The following is a 20,518-nucleotide window of genomic DNA, read 5'->3' as shown; positions in this document are numbered from 1 at the left end:
CGCATCATCAAGATCAGTGTCCGATGTAAGAGACTCATCGGGGGAGTCCACGTGCTTCCTCTTGCACGATCTCTTCCTTGGGAGCTCCTCCGAAGACAACTCCGAAAGACCCTCAGGAGGAGGGGAACCCCCAGTGGGGGTAACCTCAGGCCCCGGGGCTCCGCTGCCTAGAGACAGGGGAACTGCCAAAGACCCAGTCTCCATGCCCAGGGAAGGTGCCGGTAAAGCCGTAGAGATGGCCGAAGAAGACTTGGCCAAGGCACTCCTCATAGCTCTGAAGGCCGGACCCCAGAATCCTGGGAGGGTCCAGTCTCCGGAGCCATGATAGCAGACGGAAGTCCCGCGGCCGAAGCACCGAGAGGGAGGCTTGGAACCGACAGCATTGGTCCCGAAACGTCACCCCCGGGTCCGGCCGAAGAAGTCCGTGTGCTAAACTCGGACCCGAAGGCCGGGGTTGGAGTAAGGGTCGGAGCCGACCCTAGGATCTCCACTGGCTCCATCAGCACCTGCTCCGACGGAGCCGAAGCGGTCGGAGGAGGAATGGCAATGGAATGGGCTATCGGCTCCGAAGCCAATTGGGTCGGAGCCGAAACAAATTTCTGAAAGACTGGGGACTGGAAAAGTCTTTGGAGTACCCTGTCTGTGTCTGAATCTGACATCCTTGATGACCTGGAAGAGACCGAATGGGTCCGAGTAGGCCTCTCCAACAGCTCTAAGGGACTAGGGGACCTGCTCCGAATCGACTCGACAATTATCGGCGCCGAAGGAGTGTCCAAACCAATTTCCATCGGTGCCGAAGAGGGCTTCGGCGCCGAGGAGGAAGTGTCTGAGCGGACAACCTTCATCGGCTCCAAGATCAGTGGAGCCGATGAAGATGACCCGCCTCTCGAGGCCCCAGCCGTCGGCTCCGAACCCAGAGGAGTCGAGGCTGGAGGCATCGAGGCAGACCGTTCCGCCCTCTGCTCCGAAGTCCGTGGAGCCGAAGGAGAAGCCTGCCTATGTCTTTTGGCGGTCGGATCCGACGGGCTGGTCGGAGCCGACGCCCTTTTCTTCTTTGCAGGAGAAGGAGAGGAAGCTAAAGCCTCTTCAAATGAGGGTTTAATAAGGCCTTTTAAAATAAGTTTATTTTTCCTCTCTTGGAGGACCCTCGAGGAAAACGCGTGGCACACGCTACAGGACTCCTGCAAATGTTTGGCGCCCAAACAGTACACACAGAGAGAATGATCATCAGTTATTGACATCTTGAAACTGCACTTAGTGCACTTCTTAAAACCTGAAGGCCTAGGAGCCTGAGACATTATGGCAACCAATTTAGTGAACTAGTTAAATCAAACACACTAAATATCACAGAAAAAAATTATTTTCTTTTCTTTTTTTTTTTTTTTTTTTTTTTAACCAAAGGCTGTCACAAGACAAAATAGCTAAGGGGATCCAAGAGTCCCTAAATAAACGGGACTTGAACAACACGGACTGACAGGGGAAGGCCCTTAAACTCAAAGGGGACCTCTAGTCAGAAAAAATGCAATCACTACACAAAAATTCAACAGAAATATTCACTCATACACAAAAAACACGAGATAGCTGTTAAAACAGCTTTTTGTTGAGAATTTAGAAAATTCCTGACAGGAAAGTAAGTGAAGAAAACACTACTTAGCTCAGCCAGCTCGAGACCACGTCTTAGCTTGTTAGCGGCAAACGAGATCTGGGGGACTGGTAGTGGTGCATCCTGGGATATAGTAAGCTCAGCCAATAAGAGACTTCGCTCTTTGGCATAAGCGTGCCGAGTCGGAGCCGAGGATCGGCTCCGAACCCATCAGTCAGAATGTAGGCGAGATAGGATCACATAACATCCACCAGTTCAGCACATTGCAGTTTACTGCCCTTGAGGATTCTGACATGGCTGAAGAAAAGCCTTATGGTTTTCTTTCACCTGAAAAGCTATCTTAACCTCAAAGTTGGCTTCGTTTGACTTAATTAGCCCACTTAGTTGCCTATTTAGTTTGATGAGAGAATTTTTATCTTTATGGGAATTGCCCCTCCTGATTTTTGCCGTATTTTTCCCTTTTGTTGCATATTCTGTTTAATTTTGAATGCCACCATGGAGGTTGGCTTCTGGACCTAGTTCTGGGCTAATTTCTGGTAGTAACAGCAGCCTCTATGCAGCCATTGATGTAGTTGTATAGAGTTTCTAAGAGCAATTCAGCACAGGCTGCAGTGTTCTTGCGGTTTGGAGTGGCACTGAATTTTGACAAACAATCACTTAATAAAAGGTAATTTATCGTGGAATAGTTTCTCTAACTGTTGCTGATTTTACTGGGACTATAGAGTTCATTTTGATTTCAAAGGAGACAACTTTATGGTTAAACCTTACCAGGGAGGAGGGTGCAGGGATCTCTTATAGTATGCAGTCCAGTATGTTGGAGCCTCTAGTGGGTGAATTCACTATTTGGTCGAGTGTTTTCATTTATGATGTCCAGGCATCCCTGTGAGTTTAAATTTGAAATAATTTCGGATTTCCAGTCTATAGAGGGGTAGTTAAACAGTCTTTTAGGGCTGTTGCCTTCCTTTTTGGGCAAGAAGTGTCTGAACGTTTCCTGCCATGTCTTTTTGTGTGGAGCTGCTTCCAAGCTCAAGATCATTAGAGTGTCTGGAGATCTCCTATGCCTTGTTGATAATTTCCGTGATAATGCTCTCCATGGCTTTATAAATAAGACTAGTCAGACTAATTAGCCTGTAGTTTCCAGAATCTGTTGAAGGTTCCCCCTTATGAAGGGGGATAATCGTCGCAATTCTCTGTTCTAGTGGCACAAAGCCTGTTTTAAGATTATATGTCCTTTAGCTTTGAAAAGTTGGACAGTAGTAGTGGGGTATGATCCATATTGCTTAGGCTACTGCAACAGTGATCTATTAGAACATCTAGTGTTATGTTAAGTTCACTTACACAGCTGTATACAACTTGTACTTCAACAAGGCCCCTAAATCAGTCCCATAGGAAACACTGAGGGGGTGATTGGTAAGACCAAGTCTGAGGAGCTGGATAGCTCCTTAGTGAAATGATAAGATGCAATGGGTTGTTGTAACAGGGGTAACATTGGAAATTAGAAAATGGACTAGTAGAGTACTACACGAATTTGTCCTGGGTCCAGTACTCCAGTGTGTTTGTCTCAGACATATCTCATGAGATTTCAGGGCATGTAGATGATATAGCAGAGAACAAGATTGGCCTCGTTGCTGATGATGCAAAGCTAGGTGTGGAAGAGAAAAATGGCTGTAGGGAAAGATTTGAAATTGCTAAACAAGTGGACAGGAAGGTGATAGCTGAAACTGTGTGGAAAGAAATGCACAGTGCTACACCTGGGCCACAACAGCCCTGGTGCAAAGTATCAACTGGAGGGAGTAGAACTGATGACAGTGGAGCAAGAGAAGGATCTAAAGTGCTAATCATGCCTGGATTGGACTGCCAGAACAGAGTGAGAGTGCAGTGGCAGCAACAGACTTCTGGTATGTATCCTCAGAGGGAAGTATTCCAAAAGCAAATGGGTAATGTTTCTTCTCTAAAGTGTCCTGGTCAGGCCACACCTTGAGCAGAGGGCACAGTTCTGGATGCTATTTAAGAAAATGGACATAAAGCATCTCGAAGGAATCCAAAGTAAGACACCAAAAAGATCCAGGGGGTAGATGACACCACTATAAGCAGAGGCTGAAGTAATTACAGCTGTTCTCATACAAGACCAAAAGAGCTGGGTGGATATGACATTGTGCACAAAATCATCTCAGGGAAATTGCATGGGGTTATCCTAGTCAAGAAGGACAGTGTGAGGAGTAGGCACAAGTCGAAGATTGTCCATAAGTTTTTTTTACAAAAAGGGTTGACACACAGAATGGACTCCAAAGTGGGTGGCCAAAAGGGAATCCACAGAGGCATTCAAGAGGGGGTAAGACAGGCACAAAAATGGTGATGGGGAAGATAGGGATGGAGAAGAGATATAATGTTAAATGCACTTAAAAGTGCCTTTTGCTGAGGTTCATACGTTCATTGTTGTCTTTGTCTTCCATCAAGCAGATATAACATACTACAATCTACTATTACAATGATGGTCTTACAAACACCTATACTGTCTCCTGTTTCTATTCCTGTACCTCTTGTTTTATTTCATAAGTTCTTCCACTTATTTTATTACCTCTTTCTTTTACTATACTACCGCTGGCTTCACTTGCTTATACTTCATTCACTGTTCATAGCATGTATTTGCTCCTGAGCTCCTCAGATATTTTTATCACAATTGTCCATGTCTCAACATATCTTCCACCATTCTGTTATTCCACTTAGACTTCCATCTCTTTAATTCTATTGTTTGACCATCCTTCCTGTTGGACCACAGACGCAGCCTACCAAACTCTCTACAATTCTGCCAATCTTCCTTAACTCTGTCTTTCTCCAGTCAATCACATGTATTTCTTAGACCCCTTCCCTTCATTGTTTCTTTTTTCACTCCCTCCATCTCACTGTAATCCTTTTTCCTCATCAGATGAGCTGTGTTAAAGGTCATAACATAATATAAAATCCATATGTCCCTCCCTACCTCTTCTATTCTCAGCCTTAAACACATTTCATATTCTAGCTTTGAGACCCTTTTTGTATGGGTCTACTTTAGAAGACCAAAATACCACATACCCGACTTTCACCACGCTGAGATGACTTCCCTGACAACTGCATTTCACCGACCTCTCGGAACACCGTCTTACAACTCCAGGTAAGTAACCACTTTGCCACCATGTTGAACCTTGCCCCTTACCCCCACTGTAGTATGATCTCAGAGTTGGTATATTTAGTTGGGAGGATGTGGAGGGTACAGCCTTCCCACATTGGGGGGTGTGGGGGAGGGGAAAGCCTCCCAGATGGGTGGGTTTAATTTGCTGTGGTTTTAATTTATTTTTTAGTGTGGCCAAGTGGTTACTTACCTGGAGTTGTAAGTCAGTGTTCCGAGAGGTCAGTGAAATGCGGTTGTTGGAGATGTCGTTTCGGTGTTATGAAAGTTGGATATGTGGTATTTTGGTCTTCTAAAGTAGACCCCTTTGTATACAGCTTTTTTGATCATCTCCTAACTGTTTTCTGTATGAGGTGTAATGGAAATCTGCTACTAGTGTAAAAAGTGTATGTTGTAAAGTTTGTAGTGTGCTACAAAGGTATTCCACATAACTGCTTCTTACTTATGTTGTAAAATGTATCATTTGGCTAATTGTACTAACATACCTCTCAACTGTACAGACTTTTGCAGAATGTCCAGATTTTGTCTCATATTTTTGGTGCATTTTTCATAAAATTCTGGTTTTTTGGTAAATCACTGTCAAGTTATTAAAGATTAAAGTCAGAAAATAATGACAGACATTTGAGTTTCAGACTTCATACCCTTCAGAAAAATGCATCCTAACACAAACTTGTTATTCTATCAACTTTCTAAGTTTGTAAGAGAATATTTAAACATTTACCCTGTTTTGGGGCCTTTGTCCACCCATTGTTTATGGATTTGTCCAGATTTCTTGTCTAAGAGGTTGAGAAGTATGCTTTAAGGTGGTTTTATGTTTAAACTTGAATATTAAATGTATTTCTGCCTTTTGCTGAGGTTCATACGTTCATAGATGTTTACTAGGCTAAGCACAAGGGTCTTTTTAAGCCTAGCCATGCATCCCAAATCTCTGACAAGTTCTGATAAGTGAAAGCATGGGCCTGGGAGATGAGCCATTTGCAGGTTACCTGTGTCCATTAGAGACATGGGTGTCAAACCAGGGATGAATTTCCCCTCTCCCATCCAGTTGTCCAAGTCACACTTGAATTGGGTTTTGGAGGAACTGTGCTTCACATGGATGGGGAGTCTGTTCCACAGACGGGGTAGTCTCTGTGATACATACCTATCCCTCCAGCAGTTCCTGTTTATATCACAGGCAAGGTTTAAGTCTTTATAGGTTCATAGGTTCATACTACGCTATCTGCCCAAGGGCATTTATAAGCCTAGCCCATAGTTATTTGGCTTTCGCCACCCCTTTAGTTTGAATAAAACTATGCCTATTATTTTGCTGTGCCTCTGTCAAGCAGTGACACTGAAGTAATCCCTGGGGTATATCTGCGATCCCCCATCCATTGGTCAAGATTCCTCTTGAACAAGGCCAGCGAGGTGCTCTGCCTCACATGTACCGGGATTTTGTTCCACAGCATAGGGAGTCCCTGGGTGATGAATCTGTCCCTCCAGCATGTTCTATTAATAACCGTGTCAAGGTTTAAGTCTCCCGCCCTTGTGGTTCTGAGGGATCTAGATATGTTGAGGTGAAGCATATTCATCAAATCAGGGTTTGACATGGCCTTATATGTCAGGCACAGGTCACCTCTGAGCAAGCGGTATGAGACTGAATAGAGCTGGAGTTCTTTCAGTCGGGCAGCATAAAACATATTTTTGAGACCCTTTATCCTTTTGGTGAGGAACTTTTGGGGCCTTTCCAGCTGCTGCAGGTGTCTGGTCAGATACATTCCGAATGGGGCATTGTACTCAATCATAGGTCTAATGAGTGATGAGTACAGGGGCGATGACCTCCCTTGATCTAGATGTGAATCCCTTCATGATCAGGTGGGCAATGTAGAAGGTTTTCCTAACTACTTTAGCAACATGAGTGTCAAGCGAAGGCTACTGTCAACCTGGGTCCCCAGATCCCTGATGACTTCTTCTGTGCTCAGTGGATTGCCACCTATATGGTAGCTAGGGGTAACCTTGTTTTTCCCGAAGGGTATGACTATGCATTTCTTGGCATTTAACTTTAGGCCATGGCTCTGGCACCAGTTATCCGTTTCTGTGAGGCCCTTCTGAAGGATATCTGTGTCAGATGTGTTTTCGACTATGGCCCAGTTTGCAGTCATCTGCAAACTTTGTCAGCCATAACCCTCCTGTGTTTGCTTGTACTTCAGAAAAGTAGATGCCGAACAAGAGTGGACCCAGGACTGAGCCCTGTGGGACACCACTTGTGACAGGCTTTGAGTCTGACATGGCTCCAGCAACTCTGACCCTGTGGGTTCTGTCACTTAGCCAGTTTGCAACCCATCTTGTGATGTATGGGTTTACATTCAAGCTGATGAGTTTTTGATGATACCTGAGTGGGGTATTGTGTCGAAGGCCTTTGCCAGGTCAAGGTAGGCTGTATGGACTGCCTTTCCCTCATCAATGGCCTTGGTGACTGTCTCGAAGAAGTCAACCAAGTTTAAAAGGCATGATCTGCCTTTGACAAAGCCAAACTGGGTTGGATCCAAAGTCTGCAAGTTCCCTATGTCTTTATTTATGAGTTCCATTATGATCCTCTCCATGGCTTTGCAGATAAGGCTTGTCAAGCTAATGGGACGGTAATTTCCAGGGTCGGTGGAGGCACCGCCCTTGTGAAGTGGGACCACAGTCGCCGTGCGCCACTCCTTGGGTACGTATCCTGAGGTGAGGCTAAGATTAAACAGCTGTCCTAACTGCGGGTTTAATTCCTCATTGAGTTCATGGAGCACACAGCCGGGGACACCATCCGGTCCCATGGATGCTGTGTTTTTGCTTTGGAGAGAGCAGTTCTCACCTGGGCGTTGGAGATGTTTGGGGGGCTACAATCCTCTGGTATAGATATCTCTCCTTTTGGGGGGAGAAGTTTGCACTGAACCTGTCAGCCAGTATGTTGGCAATGTGTGTAGGTTCAGTAATCTTCACATCATTTTGAACTAATTCTGAGCATATCTGGGAGTTTCCTCCTAGGTTTCTAACATAGCTAAAGAAGGCCTTATGATTGTCTTTTGAATCCTTGGCGATTTTCTCACAAAATTTGCCTTGGATGATTTTATGAGAGCTCATGGTTTTTACTTATAATGATCAAAGGTGTCTTACCTTTCAAGGATTTTGCTCTATCTTGTAGTAGCTTCCTCCTTTTGTTGTAGAGCTTGTTTATGGCTGGGGTCCACCAGACTGGACGCTTGCCTTTGGTACAAAGAGTCTTAGTTTTGTTTGGGATTGCCTGATCCATGCAGTCCTGTAGGTGCTGGTAGAAGGCATTTGTAAGTGATTCAGCGGTTTGAGTCATGTTAACCACTGGCTCAGGGGCCTTAAAGGAGACCACACTAGTTTTAGAAGTGTGAAGTCGGCTTTTGAGAAGTTTTTCACTGTGGTCTTTTTTGTTTCAGGTGGGGCGGGATGAGGACCTCCAGCGAGATTAGTTTATGATCTGATCTCACTAGTGAGGGGTATACTTCGGTGTTGAACATTGTGATCCCATGTTCGTGATGATGAGATCAAGTATGTTTTCTCCTCTTGTGGGGATAGTGACTAGTTGTTCCATGGCATTTGAGTTTATGAACTCCAGGAACCTTTGGCCTAGAGTGTTTGGGCTTGAGTAGTGTTCCCGGTCTATATTAGGGTAGTTGAAGTCACCTAGTATGATGGTGTTTGGAGATACATTTATCCCTCCATTGTTTTCAGGAAGGCCATGTGAGGTTCCTGAGTTTGAGAGGGTGGCCTGTAACATGCTACAAATTGCAGAGCAGTCTTGCCTATGGTTAATTGCACCTGGATGGTCTCCGATGCATCGTATGCGTTACCACCAACCTTGAGGTGTGGGTGTCCTTTATGAATATGGACACCCCTCCTTTCTTGGTGTTGTCCGGATTTTGGGGCCGGAACACATGATATGAGGTGAAACCTGCTAGTGCTGGGGTGCTCTCAGGAGCCTTGAACCAGGTTTCTGTCACAGCACAGACATCGATGTTCTCCATACTGAGAAGGGCCTCGAGTGCGTGCATCTTGAGATTGAGACTTCTGGCATTGAGCAGCATTACCCTTAGTTTTTACTTTTTGTGTTCTAGGGTGGTAGGTTTAGAATTTGAGCCTTGCCTAAAAAGGCACTATGGGGTGGCAAGAGCCTTTGCCAATATCCGGAAGCCTAGGGTGACAGGTGCAAGCCGTCCCTTGAAGCAGCGTGGCTTGTCCAGCATGTCATCCCAGGCAGACAGACATTGGATCCCCTTTGAATGACACCAGAATTTAAGCCAATTATTAAAGCTGATCATCTTATCACTGTATTGTGGCATCATTCTAGGTGAAGGTAGGATACTGCTCAAGGTCAGGGTCATACCTGCCTGGGCTACATAATCAGAGAGCTCCTCAATGTCTCTTTTCATGTAGTCCAAGGAGGTACGTCTCAGGTCGTTGACACCAGCATGGACAATGACTGAGTCGTACTGTACCTGCTGTTGAGAGACCTGAGTGCTTGTGTTATGTGGCGGATTCTAGCGCCCAACAGGCAGCTTACTGTGACCTTCTCCTTACTCAGTCTGGTGAGCAGGACGTCAGTGTGTCTGACTATGGAGTCACCTATGACAAGTATGTTTGGTGTTGTATTTGGCCTTAAGGGCAGTGACTGCTTTGCACACTGATTTTGTTGTTTATGTGTTGTTTGTGTGGTGTATTGAGTTTGCAGTTGCTTGGGTGTCTGCTTTGGAGGCCTCTGCTGTTTAGGTAAATTTTTACTCGGAGCCTCCGAGTATGTCTTAGTGTGTTTGTGTTTGATTCAGTGGTGTGGTTGAGTTATGTGAGACTGGTATTGTGGTGTGTGTAGTTGCCTTCTCCTCCTGCCTGGTCTTGCCAGTCCTGAGTTGAGAGAGCTCAGCCTCCAGTCTGGCTAAATAGCTGCATCTCTCACAAGTGTTAGTGTTACATGGGAGGAGGAGATGGTTGTCTGTGTACATGAGGCAATTGTAACATTGTCTCAGAATTCCCAGGTTTACCAAATGGGCAGGAGAGGACGCCAGCATCTGACCCTTCGACATGCTAGAAAGAATTATGAGTTGGTATGAGACAGAAAAGTAGTGGGCTTAGCAGGGAAGTGGGCACTCTGGGGGGTTTTGCTAGTGAGAGATTTGTATAATATAGGAGTGCTTGACCTGCAAAGAGAATGCTTATAAGACAAGGGATATGCTTATAAGACAAGTGCTGAGCTTTTTGAGAAGAAAAAGCTATTTGGAACAAGTGCTGCACTTTTTAGTGTAGGTGTAAACTGTTTAGGTTCCTAACAGAGCAGTTCTAAGAGAAAAATTGAAGAACAGACTTTCTGGAGCCAGAAAGAGTTTAACCTTGTTTAACCGGCGCTGCCCGATGCTGCTCTAGTGGCAACTCCGCGCTAAAGCATGTTAAAGCGTGCTTGATAGCAGGGGCTGGAAAGAAGCAGGAATAGACCCAAAAGGGAAAATAAAACTTTTAGTTATGTACTCACCATAACTTCAGATGTTTGGGATCCATCTCGCCTACATTCTGACTGATGGGTTCGGAGCCGATCCCTCGGCTCCGACTCGGCACGCTTATGCCAAAGAGCGAAGTCTCTTATTGGCTGAGCTTACTATATCCCAGGATGCACCACTACCAGTCCCCCAGATCTAGTTTGTCCGCATACATACACAGACACACATGCTGCTTATATAACATTGTCAGATGAAACAAGATAAAAAACAGTAGAACTCAAAACCGTTCAATCTCTTCTGATCTCCAAGGCAGGGGAAGGAGGGTGGGTATTAGGAATGGGCGAGATGGATCCCAAACATCTGAAGTTATGGTGAGTACATAACTAAAAGATGTTATGTGATCCTATCTCGCCTACATTCTGACTGATGGGACAGCGTCCTAGCACCTGAATCCTGGGTGGCTCACTGGAAAACACTCCTGAGTACCGTGGAACCAAATGATGCTCGCCCTTTAGATGCCACATCCAATTTATAGTGGGAAATGAAAGTGTGCGGTTGGACCAAGTAGCCGCAGCACAAATCTCAGAAATAGCGAGCTTGGAATGAAAAGCAATAGAAGTAGCCATAGCTCTGGTAGAGTGAGCTTTGATAGATGTTGTAAGTTGCTTATTTGAAGAGGAATAAGCCTGAGTTATACAATCTCTAATCCATTTGGAGATAGTAGCTTTAGTGATGGCTTTACCCAATTTATTATCTGAAAAGGACACAAACAACTGGTCTGATTTTCGAATTTGCTGAGTCCTGTTTAGATAGAAGCGCAATTGCCTGTGAACATCCAATTTATGGAGGGTGTACTGCTTCGTTGGAGAATTTTGGAAAGAAAACTGGTAGCTCTAGAGATTGTTGGAGACAGAGATTAGAACAAACCTTTGGGACAAAAGATGGGTTAGGCCTAAGTGATACTCTATCCTTGTGAAAAATCAAGTACGGTGGTTTGATAGATAGGGCTTGAAGCTCTGAAACTCTTCTTGCAGAGGTAATTGCAACTAAGAAGGCAGTTTTCCAAGACAGATATTTTAACTCACATGTAGCAGCCGGTTCGAAAGGGGAAGATGTTAAGGCACGAAGTACCAAATCAAGATCCCACGGAGGCAGGATGAAAAACTGGAGGTCTTAACAGCCCAGCACCTTTAATGAAAGTTTTTCATAATCTGCTGCTCATCAACGGTGGATCCATGGATTCGTGAAATTTAGAGATAGCTGCTAGTTGGACTTTAATAGTAGAGACTGAAGACTCTTGATTAAACAAGGATGTTAAAAATTTCAAAACCTCTGGTATCGGGGCAGTGATAGGGTCTAAGCCCCTGAGTTGAGCCCAGATAGCAAACCTCTTCCACTTACTGAGGTACAATTTCTTAGTGGTGGGTTTGTGGGCCGAAGATAAAATGTGAATAACTTCCGGGTCTAAGGTGTGATTTCTGACTAAAGTCGGAAGTGGAGGAGCCAAGCTGTCAATTTCAAAGTGTGAAGGGACTGGTGTTGTCGTCCCGATTGATGAATCAGCAGATCCGGAGTTAGATCCAAAAACCAAGGATCGTCCACAGCATGTTTCTTCAGGTAGGAAACCATACCTGACGAGGCCAGTCTTGAGCAATTAGTATCATTGTGGACCCCAATTGAGAAGCTTTCTGGATGACTTTGGGGAGAAGTGGAACCGGAGGAAAGGCATAAAGTAGTCCTGTTGGCCAAGGTTGGACCAGAGCATCCATAGCTGCCTCCCCCTGACGTGGAGTCAAGGAGAAGAACCTTTTGCACTTTGCGTTTTGTGGTGTTGCAAATAGGTCGCAGCACGGGGTCCCCCATTTTCTGAAAACCTGAGCTGCTACTGTTTCGTTCAGGGACCACTCGTGAGGAGAGAATCATCCTGCTTAATCTGTCTGCCAATATATTGGATTTCCCTGGAATGTGGGTCGCTACCAAGAAACGGTTGGTAGCTACAGCCCATTCCCACACCCTCATGGCCTCTCTGCAAAGGGGGTAAGATCTGGTCCCTCCTTGTTTGTTTAGATACCAGACCACCGACATGTTGTCTGTGTGGATAGCGATAATGCCTTGAGGGAGAAACTTGTGGAGGGCCTGTAGGGACAGAAGTACAGCCCTCATTTCCAATACATTGATATGGAGAAAGGTTTCGTCTGGAAGCCAAGAACCCTGAACTAACCTGCCCAGACAATGCCCCCCCCACCCTGTCTGGGAGGCATCCGTCGTCAGGGTGGCCACCAGAGGGGGGATAACAAAAGGTCTTCCCTGATTCAGATTGGATGGCTGAAGCCACCAGCGGAGGTCCCGTTTGCACGTTTCTGTAATCATAATGGGGTGATTGAGGGGGAGATTCTGAAAGGACCATTGAGTCGATAACAGCCACTGAAGAATCCTCATGTGCAATCTTGCCAGTGGAACTAGGAGAACCGTGGCAGACATCGAACCTAAAAGTTGCAGGACCATCCTGGCTGGGGCTTTGGATCTTGAAAGCAGGGCTTGAACTTGACCTTGTAAAGTTTGAATCCTTTCGGTAGGAAGAAAGACGCATCAATTTTGAGTCTATCTCTGCTCCTATGAACCTTATGCGCTGAGAGGGCAGCAAGACAGACTTTGACCAATTGAATGTAATTCCCAGGGTAGCACCCAGGGAGATGGTGGCTTTGAGGTTGTCCATTAGTAGATGCCTGGTGGTGGCAGTCAGGAGCCAGTCGTCCAGATAGGGAAACACTTGGAATCCAAGACTCCTCAGGTGAGCAGTTACTACTGCCAAACACTTGGTGAACACCCTGGGGGCTGTGGTGAGACCAAAGGGCAGTGCACGAAATTGGAAGTGACTGTCTCCCAGGCTGAAGCGCAGATACCTCCTGGACGCCTGATGTATCGGTATGTGATAATAGGCGTCCTTGAGATCTATGGAGCACATCCAAACATCCTTCTCCAACAATGGGAGAATGGATTGTAAAGTGATCATTCGGAATTTGGATTTCATGACGGATTGGTTTAGTTTGCTGAGATCCAATATTGGTTTCAGGTCCCCTGTCTTTTTTGGCACTAAAAAGAACCTTGAGTAATTTCCGGATCCGATCTGGTCTGTGGGGACCGGTTGGATGACTCCTTTTTCTAGCAGCTTTGACGCATCTGCGGCTGCAATTTCCCTTTGACTGGGTGGTGGGTCCGGGATTTTTTTGGATGGTGGGGGTGAGTGTGTGAAGGGAATGGTGTAACCTCCGGCAATAATCCGAAGCACCCATCTGTCCTGAGTGATAGACTCCCAGGCTTTTAGGTGCTTGGCAAAACGGCACCCGACTGGCTCCGGAGCAGCACAGCCGGGCAATCCCTCATGAAGTGTGGGAGGCTGAAGAGCCACGAAAGGACTCACGGTCTCCAGAATTGCAGGGCCCTCTGCCGCCTCTGGGACGCGTCTCCCAGAAAAATTTCCCGTCCTCTGCCTCTGGAAGGGAATCTTCCTGCTGTTGAGGAAAAACTTACGTGATTTGCGGAACCACATCTTCCCTCCTCTTTTAGCCTTGGGATAAGGCCGAAGGAGTGGAATAACGTGCACCTACGGCAGATAAAGTTTTTCCCTCTTGCTCACAGCGGGTAAGAGTGTCTTTAACCTTAGGTCCAAACAAAGAGGACCCATCAAAGGGAGCGTCGTCGAAGGAAGACTTGAAGGCCTCCGCAAAATGACACAAACGGAGCCAGGCTTGTCTCCGTAGAGCCACGCCTGTGCCTGCCGCTCTGCCCGCCCCTTCGGCCGCATATGAAATGAGCCTCATGGACGAGTTAGAAATCGAGGTAAGGATAGCCAACTGAGAGCTAACCGACTGGGCTAGCTGCTCAGGTAGGTTACCTGAGAGGGAATCTGACAGCTCCTTGACCAGATCCCTCTGTAGCCTGGTAAAATGTGCCAAATAATTCAGGGACCTTAGTGTAAAGGCCGCTGAAGTCAGGGTGCGCTTCCCGTACCGGTCCATGCTCCTAGACTCCTTATTAGGAGGATGGACGGACGTTGAAGCCTCTGCCACATCCTGTTGTGTAGCAGATGCCACCACCATGGCATCTACAGCCACGCCTTTTGTCAAGAACTCCTTCTCGGGTGGGGCAGACAAAAATTTGTTAGGGCGAGAAGGCACTGGTTCCACAGTATCTGGATGTTCCCACACCCTCCGACAAACCAAATCCAGGAGCTCTTCGAAGGGCGGAGACACCCAGGAGGCGGAGGGCTGAGCCCCAAAGGCCTTGAGAAGCACTGACTCATCAGCAGAGGGGGGTTTGGATATCCAGCCGCCTCGTTGCTTGAGGATCTCTAAAATGTCTGCGAATGAGACATCATCCGAGGATGACTTCGGGGACCCCTCCGCATCATCAAGATCAGTGTCCGATGTAATAGACTCGGGGGAGTCCACGTGCTTCCTCTTGCACGATCTCTTCCTTGGGGGCTCCTCTGAAGACAACTCCGAAGAACCCTCAGTGGGGGTAACCTCAGGCCCCGGGGCTCCGCTGCCTAGGGACAGGGGAACTGCCAAAGACCCAGTCTCCACGCCCAGGGAAGGTGCCGGTAAAGCCGGAGAGATGGCCGAAGAAGACTTGGCCAAGGCACTCCTCATAGCTCTGAAAGCCGGACCCCCAGAATCCTGGGAGTGTCCGGTCCCCGGAGCCATGATAGCAGACGGAAGTCCCGCAGCCGAAGCACCGAGAGGGAGGCTCGGAACCGACAACATAGGTCCCGAAACGTCACCCCCGGGTCCGGCCGAAGAAGTCCGCGTGCCAAACTCGGACCCGAAGGCCGGGGTTGGAGTAAGGGTCGGAGCCGACCCTAGGATCTCCACCGGCTCCAACAGCACCTGCTCCAACGGAGCCAAAGCGGTCGGAGGAGGAATGGCAATGGCATGGGCTATCGGCTCCGAAGCAAAGTGGGTCGGAGTCGAAACAAATTTTTGAAAGACTGGGGACTGGAACAGTCTTTGGAGCACCCTGTCTATGTCCGAATCTGACATCCTCGATGACCTAGAGGATACTGAACGGGTTCGAGTTGGCCTCTCCAACGGCCCCAAGGGGCTAGGGGACCGGCTCCGAGGCGACTCGATGACTATCGGCGCCGAAGGAATACCCAAACTAGTTTCCATCGGTGCCGAGGAGGACTTAGGCGCTGAGGAGGAAGTGTCTGAGCGGACAACCTTCATCGGCTCCGAGACCAGTGGAGCCGATGAAGGTGACCCGCCTCTCGATGCCCCAGCCATCGGCTCCGAAGCCAGAGGAGTCGAGACTGGAGGCATCGAGGCAGACCGTTCCGCCCTCGGCTCCAAAGTCCTTGGAGCCGAAGGAGAAGCCTGCCTATGTCTTTTGGCGGTCGGGTCCGACGGACTGGTCGGAGCCGACGCCTTTCTTTAGCAGGAGAAGGAGAGGATGCTAAAGCTTCTTCAAAAGAGGGTTTTATAAGGCCTTTCAAAATAAGCTTATTTTTCCTCTCTTGGAGGACCCTCGAGGAAAAAGCGTGACACACGCTGCAGGACTCCTGCAAATGTTTGGCGCCCAAACAATATACACACAGGGAGTGGTCATCCGTGATAGACATTTTAAAACTACATTTAGTGCATTTTTTGAAGCCCGAAGGCCTAGGGGCCTGAGACATTATAAGAAAACTGAGTACTCTCTCAGACAAAACTTTGTTGGGAAAGACTGACCCTACAAGATAAACTTGCCGTTTACAATGATAGCCAATTAAAATAAAGGCCAACTGAAGACATACAACAGTGAATAAAGTATACAGAAATCCAAGAACCCCTAAGGTTCAAAGGGATTAACCAACAGGAAAGGCCCTATGGAAGAAGGGAGCCTGTGCGAACAAACACCAATCACACACAATTTTTCTTACAAAAGTTTTCAAAACACACACACAGCACAGAGTAGCTGTTAAAACAGCTTTTTGTTAAAGAATTAGCAAATTTCTGACAGAAAAAGTTAGTGAAAAGACACTACTTAGCTCAGCCAGCTCGAGACCACGTCTTTGCTAGTTAGCGGCAAACGAGATCTGGGGGACTGGTAGTGGTGCATCCTGGGATATAGTAAGCTCAGCCAATAAGAGACTTCGTTCTTTGGCATAAGCGTGCCGAGTCGGAGCCGAGGGATCGGCTCCGAACCCATCAGTCAGAATGTAGGTGAGATAGGATCACATAACATCTACAGTTTCAAGTCAGTAACCACCTCTACGGGGGGCAGGGAAGCTGCTCAATGTTAGTCACTGCCACTGATGAACAGAGAGACCCTCCTTCAGCCCAAGCAAAAATGGCCTCACAGAAACTTTCAAACAGTTCAGGAACAGCAAGCCTGTAACTGAACTTTTTTAACTCTCAGAAAAGTGGGGAAAAAAGCAAGATTTTTTTTGTTTTTGTTTTTTACAGAGATAGCAGAGGTTCACAAGTAATATCAAGTTATAACAGTGCAGTAAATGACCCCACACAAGAGTGCTAGGTCAAGGACAGAAAATATGCAAGTTTTAAGAAAAAAACGATTTAAAATCAAGTGCAAACAGGAAATTCAGTAAACAGCTTTTGGTTGTGCTCTAAATACAGCTACTAATACAGAAATCAAGTTTAACAAGCCAGAAAATGCTCAAGCTAGGCAGCTATGCAGAAAAACTTAGCAAATAAACAGAGAAAAAATACTTAAAATCTCAAAAGTGGCTCCCTTCTTCTCTTGGAGGGTGCTTCACCAACAGCCAACAAGCCTGAAAAGACGCTCAAACCACGAGGCAACTAGGTTTTAAGAGAGGAAGATGAAGGAGTTATGGAAATGACCCCTAGTGGCCAATAAAACTACAGTTTCAAGTCAGTAACCACCTCTACGGGGGGCAGGGAAGCTGCTCAATGTTAGTCACTGCCACAGGTACAGAACAGGTAATTCTGGTGCTGTTTGTTTTATGCATATGTAGGAGGTCCATCAGAGTGGAGTCTGTCAATGCCCTGTATGACAGGCATAAATCTCCCTTCAAAAGCCTGTAGGAGACAGAATACAGGGATAGGGCCTTAAGGCGGTCTGCATAGGGCATATTACTTACACCTTGTATTCTTTTAGTGAGGAGCCTCTGCAGATGTTCCAGTTGTTGGATAAGCCTGGTTAGATACATACCAAAGTGGGCATTGTACTCAATGATAGGTCTGACGAATGGCAAATACAGTGGAACAGTGACTTTTCCTTGGACTTAGATGCCATACCTTTGTTTATAAGTTGTGCAACATAGAATGAATTCCTTACCATTGTAGACACATGATAACCAAAGGCTAGATTGCTATCTGTGTGTGTCCCTAAGTCCCTAACTACTGAATCAACTCTAAGGGGTGTGTTGTCAATATGATAGTTACCAGGGATGGATGACTTCCCAAAGGATACTATTATGCATTTCTTGACATTTAGTTTTAGTCCATGACTCTGACACCAGTTGCTTGTCTGTGTCAGCCCCTCCTGGAGAACATTTGTGTCAGTGTGAGATTCAATGACAGCTCCTAATTTGCAGTCATCTGCAAATTTAGTCAACCAGAGATCACTGACATTGGCCTTGACTTCAGAGAAGTAAGTACCAAAAAGGAGCAGTCGAAGAACCAGTCCCTGAGGGACTCCACTTGTGACTGACCTCTTTGTAGAGTTGACCTCCCCAATTGTAACTTCCTGGGTCCCATCTGTGAGCCCGTTGGCTATCCACTGGGTGACATACAGGTTTGTACCTAACCTCCTGACTTTGTCAGCAATGCCCGAGTGGGGTATTGTGTCAAATGCCTTGGCCAGGTCAAGGTAGCCAGTGTGAACGATTTTGCCCTCATCCATTGCTTTGGTGACCTTCTCAAAGAAGTCCACCAGGTTGAGTGGGCATGATCTGCCCTTGATCAAGCCAAACTGGGTTGGGTCCAGTGTCTGGAGGTTTACTATATCTCTAGTGATCATGTCCATGATAATTGTTTGCATGGCTTTACATATAAGACTGGTGAGACTTATGGGTCTGTAGTTTCCAAGGTCTGTAGATGGCCCACCTTTATGCCTTTGTGTTGCCTTTCTCCATTCATGAGGCACAAAGCCTGATTGGAGGCTACATTTAAATACTAATTCCAGAGGACCTTATAGGTCATGTTTCATGCTATTTAGAAGGCATCTTAGGGATATTGTCTGGGCCCATTGATGCAGTGTTCATGGTCTTAGCAAGAGCATTAAGGATCCGTTCTGTAGTGATAGTAGGGGGAGTTGCATTTGATGATATTTTCTGAGGGAAGGTTGAGGGGGAGAGAGGAGTAAAGTTGGAGCTGAATTGGTCAGCCAGGAGGTTTGCTATATCTTCTGGCTCAGTATAGGAGGCTCCATTTACAATGAGCTCTGCACACAATTGTGTACTGCCTGTGATGTTGTGGACATAGCTAAAGAATGCTTTGTGGTTGTCCTTGGCCTGGGAGGCCAAACTTACCTCAAAATTGGCTTTGGTAGATTTTATTTGTCCCCTGTGTTGTTTGTTTAGTTTGATGAGAGTGCTTTTATCCTGCTGGGTGCTGCACCTCCTAATTTTTGCCGTGATTTTCTTCCTCCTGTTATACATCTGGTTGATTTTGTGATTCCACCAGGCTGGCTTGTTTTTTGAGTTAGTTCTATACTTCTTCCTGGTTGGTGCAGCTGCCTCTATGCAGTTATTAACATGCTTATACAGGGTTTCTGTGAACAGTTCTGCATAGGCAGAAGTGTTCTCAGGGTATATGGGAGCTTGAAATTTTGACATGTTCTTACTTAATAGCAGGAAGTTAGCCGTAGAATAGTTCCTGAATATTCCAGGTTTAGCTGGGGGGGTCCAGGTTTTATTTTTACTTCAAAGGAGACCGCTTTGTGGTCTGACCTTACCAGAGAGGGCAATACAGTAGGGGGTGTGCAGCCGTCTCCCATATTAGTGAGGACAAGATCCAGTATGGATGCACCCCTGGTTGGTGTATTGATTATCTGGTGCAGGGAGTTTGTGTTTACAAAATCCAGGAATCTCTATGCATGTATGTTTGGTGTCATATAGAATTCCCAGTTAACAATGGGATAATTAAAGTTAGCCATGAATATGGTATTGGGTTGGATGGTTAGTGTTTCTAATGCATTTAAGTACATGGTATGGGTTTCCTGGGTCATAGAGGGGGACCTATAGCTTTCAAGGAAGTGGTACTGGAATTTACCTATGGTGATTTGAACATGGAGCAGCTCAGGTTGTGGCTGAAAACGGTCTCAGGACCAGCCTACCTACCTGATTAACAAAATCAGTACTTATTGAGCAAATAATTGCTAAGCAGCACTACAGATATTCATTTTCTTTCTTTTTTGTTTCACTTAGGTCTCCAAGATTATGAAGCTGCATTGAAGATTGACCCATATAATCTGGATGTAAAGGCAGATGCAGAGAAAATTCGCCAGAGAATTCAAGGAAGTGAGCCATAACACCACAAAATGTCCATATTCATTAATTTTTTAGTATGAACTGTGCAAAAGAATTTATGTTTTGAACGCCTTACAGCTAATGTGTCTGAGCATTTTAGCATCTCTAATGCAAAACAAGCAAAATAAAGGTGCAGACTCTTTTTTTTCCCTTCTAAGTAGGACAATGTAGTGACTGATTTTCATTGTCATGTCTAACCACAAGAGATCATCTACAATTCCACAGTCTTTCAGTTTCCTGCATTGTCAAAATAAACTCATTTGTCACATAAAGATGTCTTTGCAAGTGAATGTGTGTTTAGCAATATTTTATTGTGAAGTGGTCTCATAGTTGGTTGGAAGTAGGTATACAGTTGGTAGTCGAGGAAAAGACCATTTGTGATTATCAAAGTAAAACCTGATCAAAACGATTGAGCAGTACATTTCTAAGCTGTGTCTGTCATGGTAAAATTGATGATTTTACAGTTATACTATAAAATACCGGTTTGTGAACCTTGCAGTCTGCTTGTTGTGTCATTTATTTTTGTGTATTTTCTTCTGAAATTTTGCCAGTTTCTGATTTCCATCCTTGACTAGCCATTCCTTTACTCTATCACTTCAAATCCTATGTAGTTAGTTCCTTTAGACATGAGGTGGTCTACTGAGTGACTGCTGGCTTAGACAGGTAGCAAAACGAAAGGCCATCATTCAACACTGTCTGTATATCTGACATGTATCATCTCCCTTGATCTCTTATACTTACCTAGGACAAGTGTTAGTATGTGCAGCACTTTAGTGTAATCC

The 20,518-nt window shown here is 45.9% G+C and overlaps 1 protein-coding gene across 3 annotated transcripts in view; it reads left to right on the top strand.

Annotated features, from left to right (window-relative positions):
• Window positions 1–20,234, top strand: part of DNAAF4 (dynein axonemal assembly factor 4) — a 1,080,792-nt gene extending 1,060,558 nt beyond the window's left edge. For all 3 annotated transcript variants that reach the window (XM_044078961.1, XM_044078960.1, XM_044078962.1), the window contains one exon: window positions 19,635–20,234. In XM_044078961.1, the coding sequence (XP_043934896.1) occupies window positions 19,635–19,738 (104 nt within the window). In that variant the 3' untranslated portion in view covers window positions 19,739–20,234. The remainder of the gene's footprint in view (window positions 1–19,634) is intronic.
• Window positions 20,235–20,518: the final 284 nt, after the last annotated feature.

This window comes from Protopterus annectens, chromosome 7.part1 (genome assembly GCF_019279795.1).
Source record: "Protopterus annectens isolate FY-2018-M chromosome 7.part1, PAN1.0, whole genome shotgun sequence".
NCBI lineage: Eukaryota > Metazoa > Chordata > Ceratodontiformes > Protopteridae > Protopterus > Protopterus annectens.
Note: the sequence above shows the minus strand (reverse complement) of the source record. Positions and strands in the feature narration are given on the sequence as shown.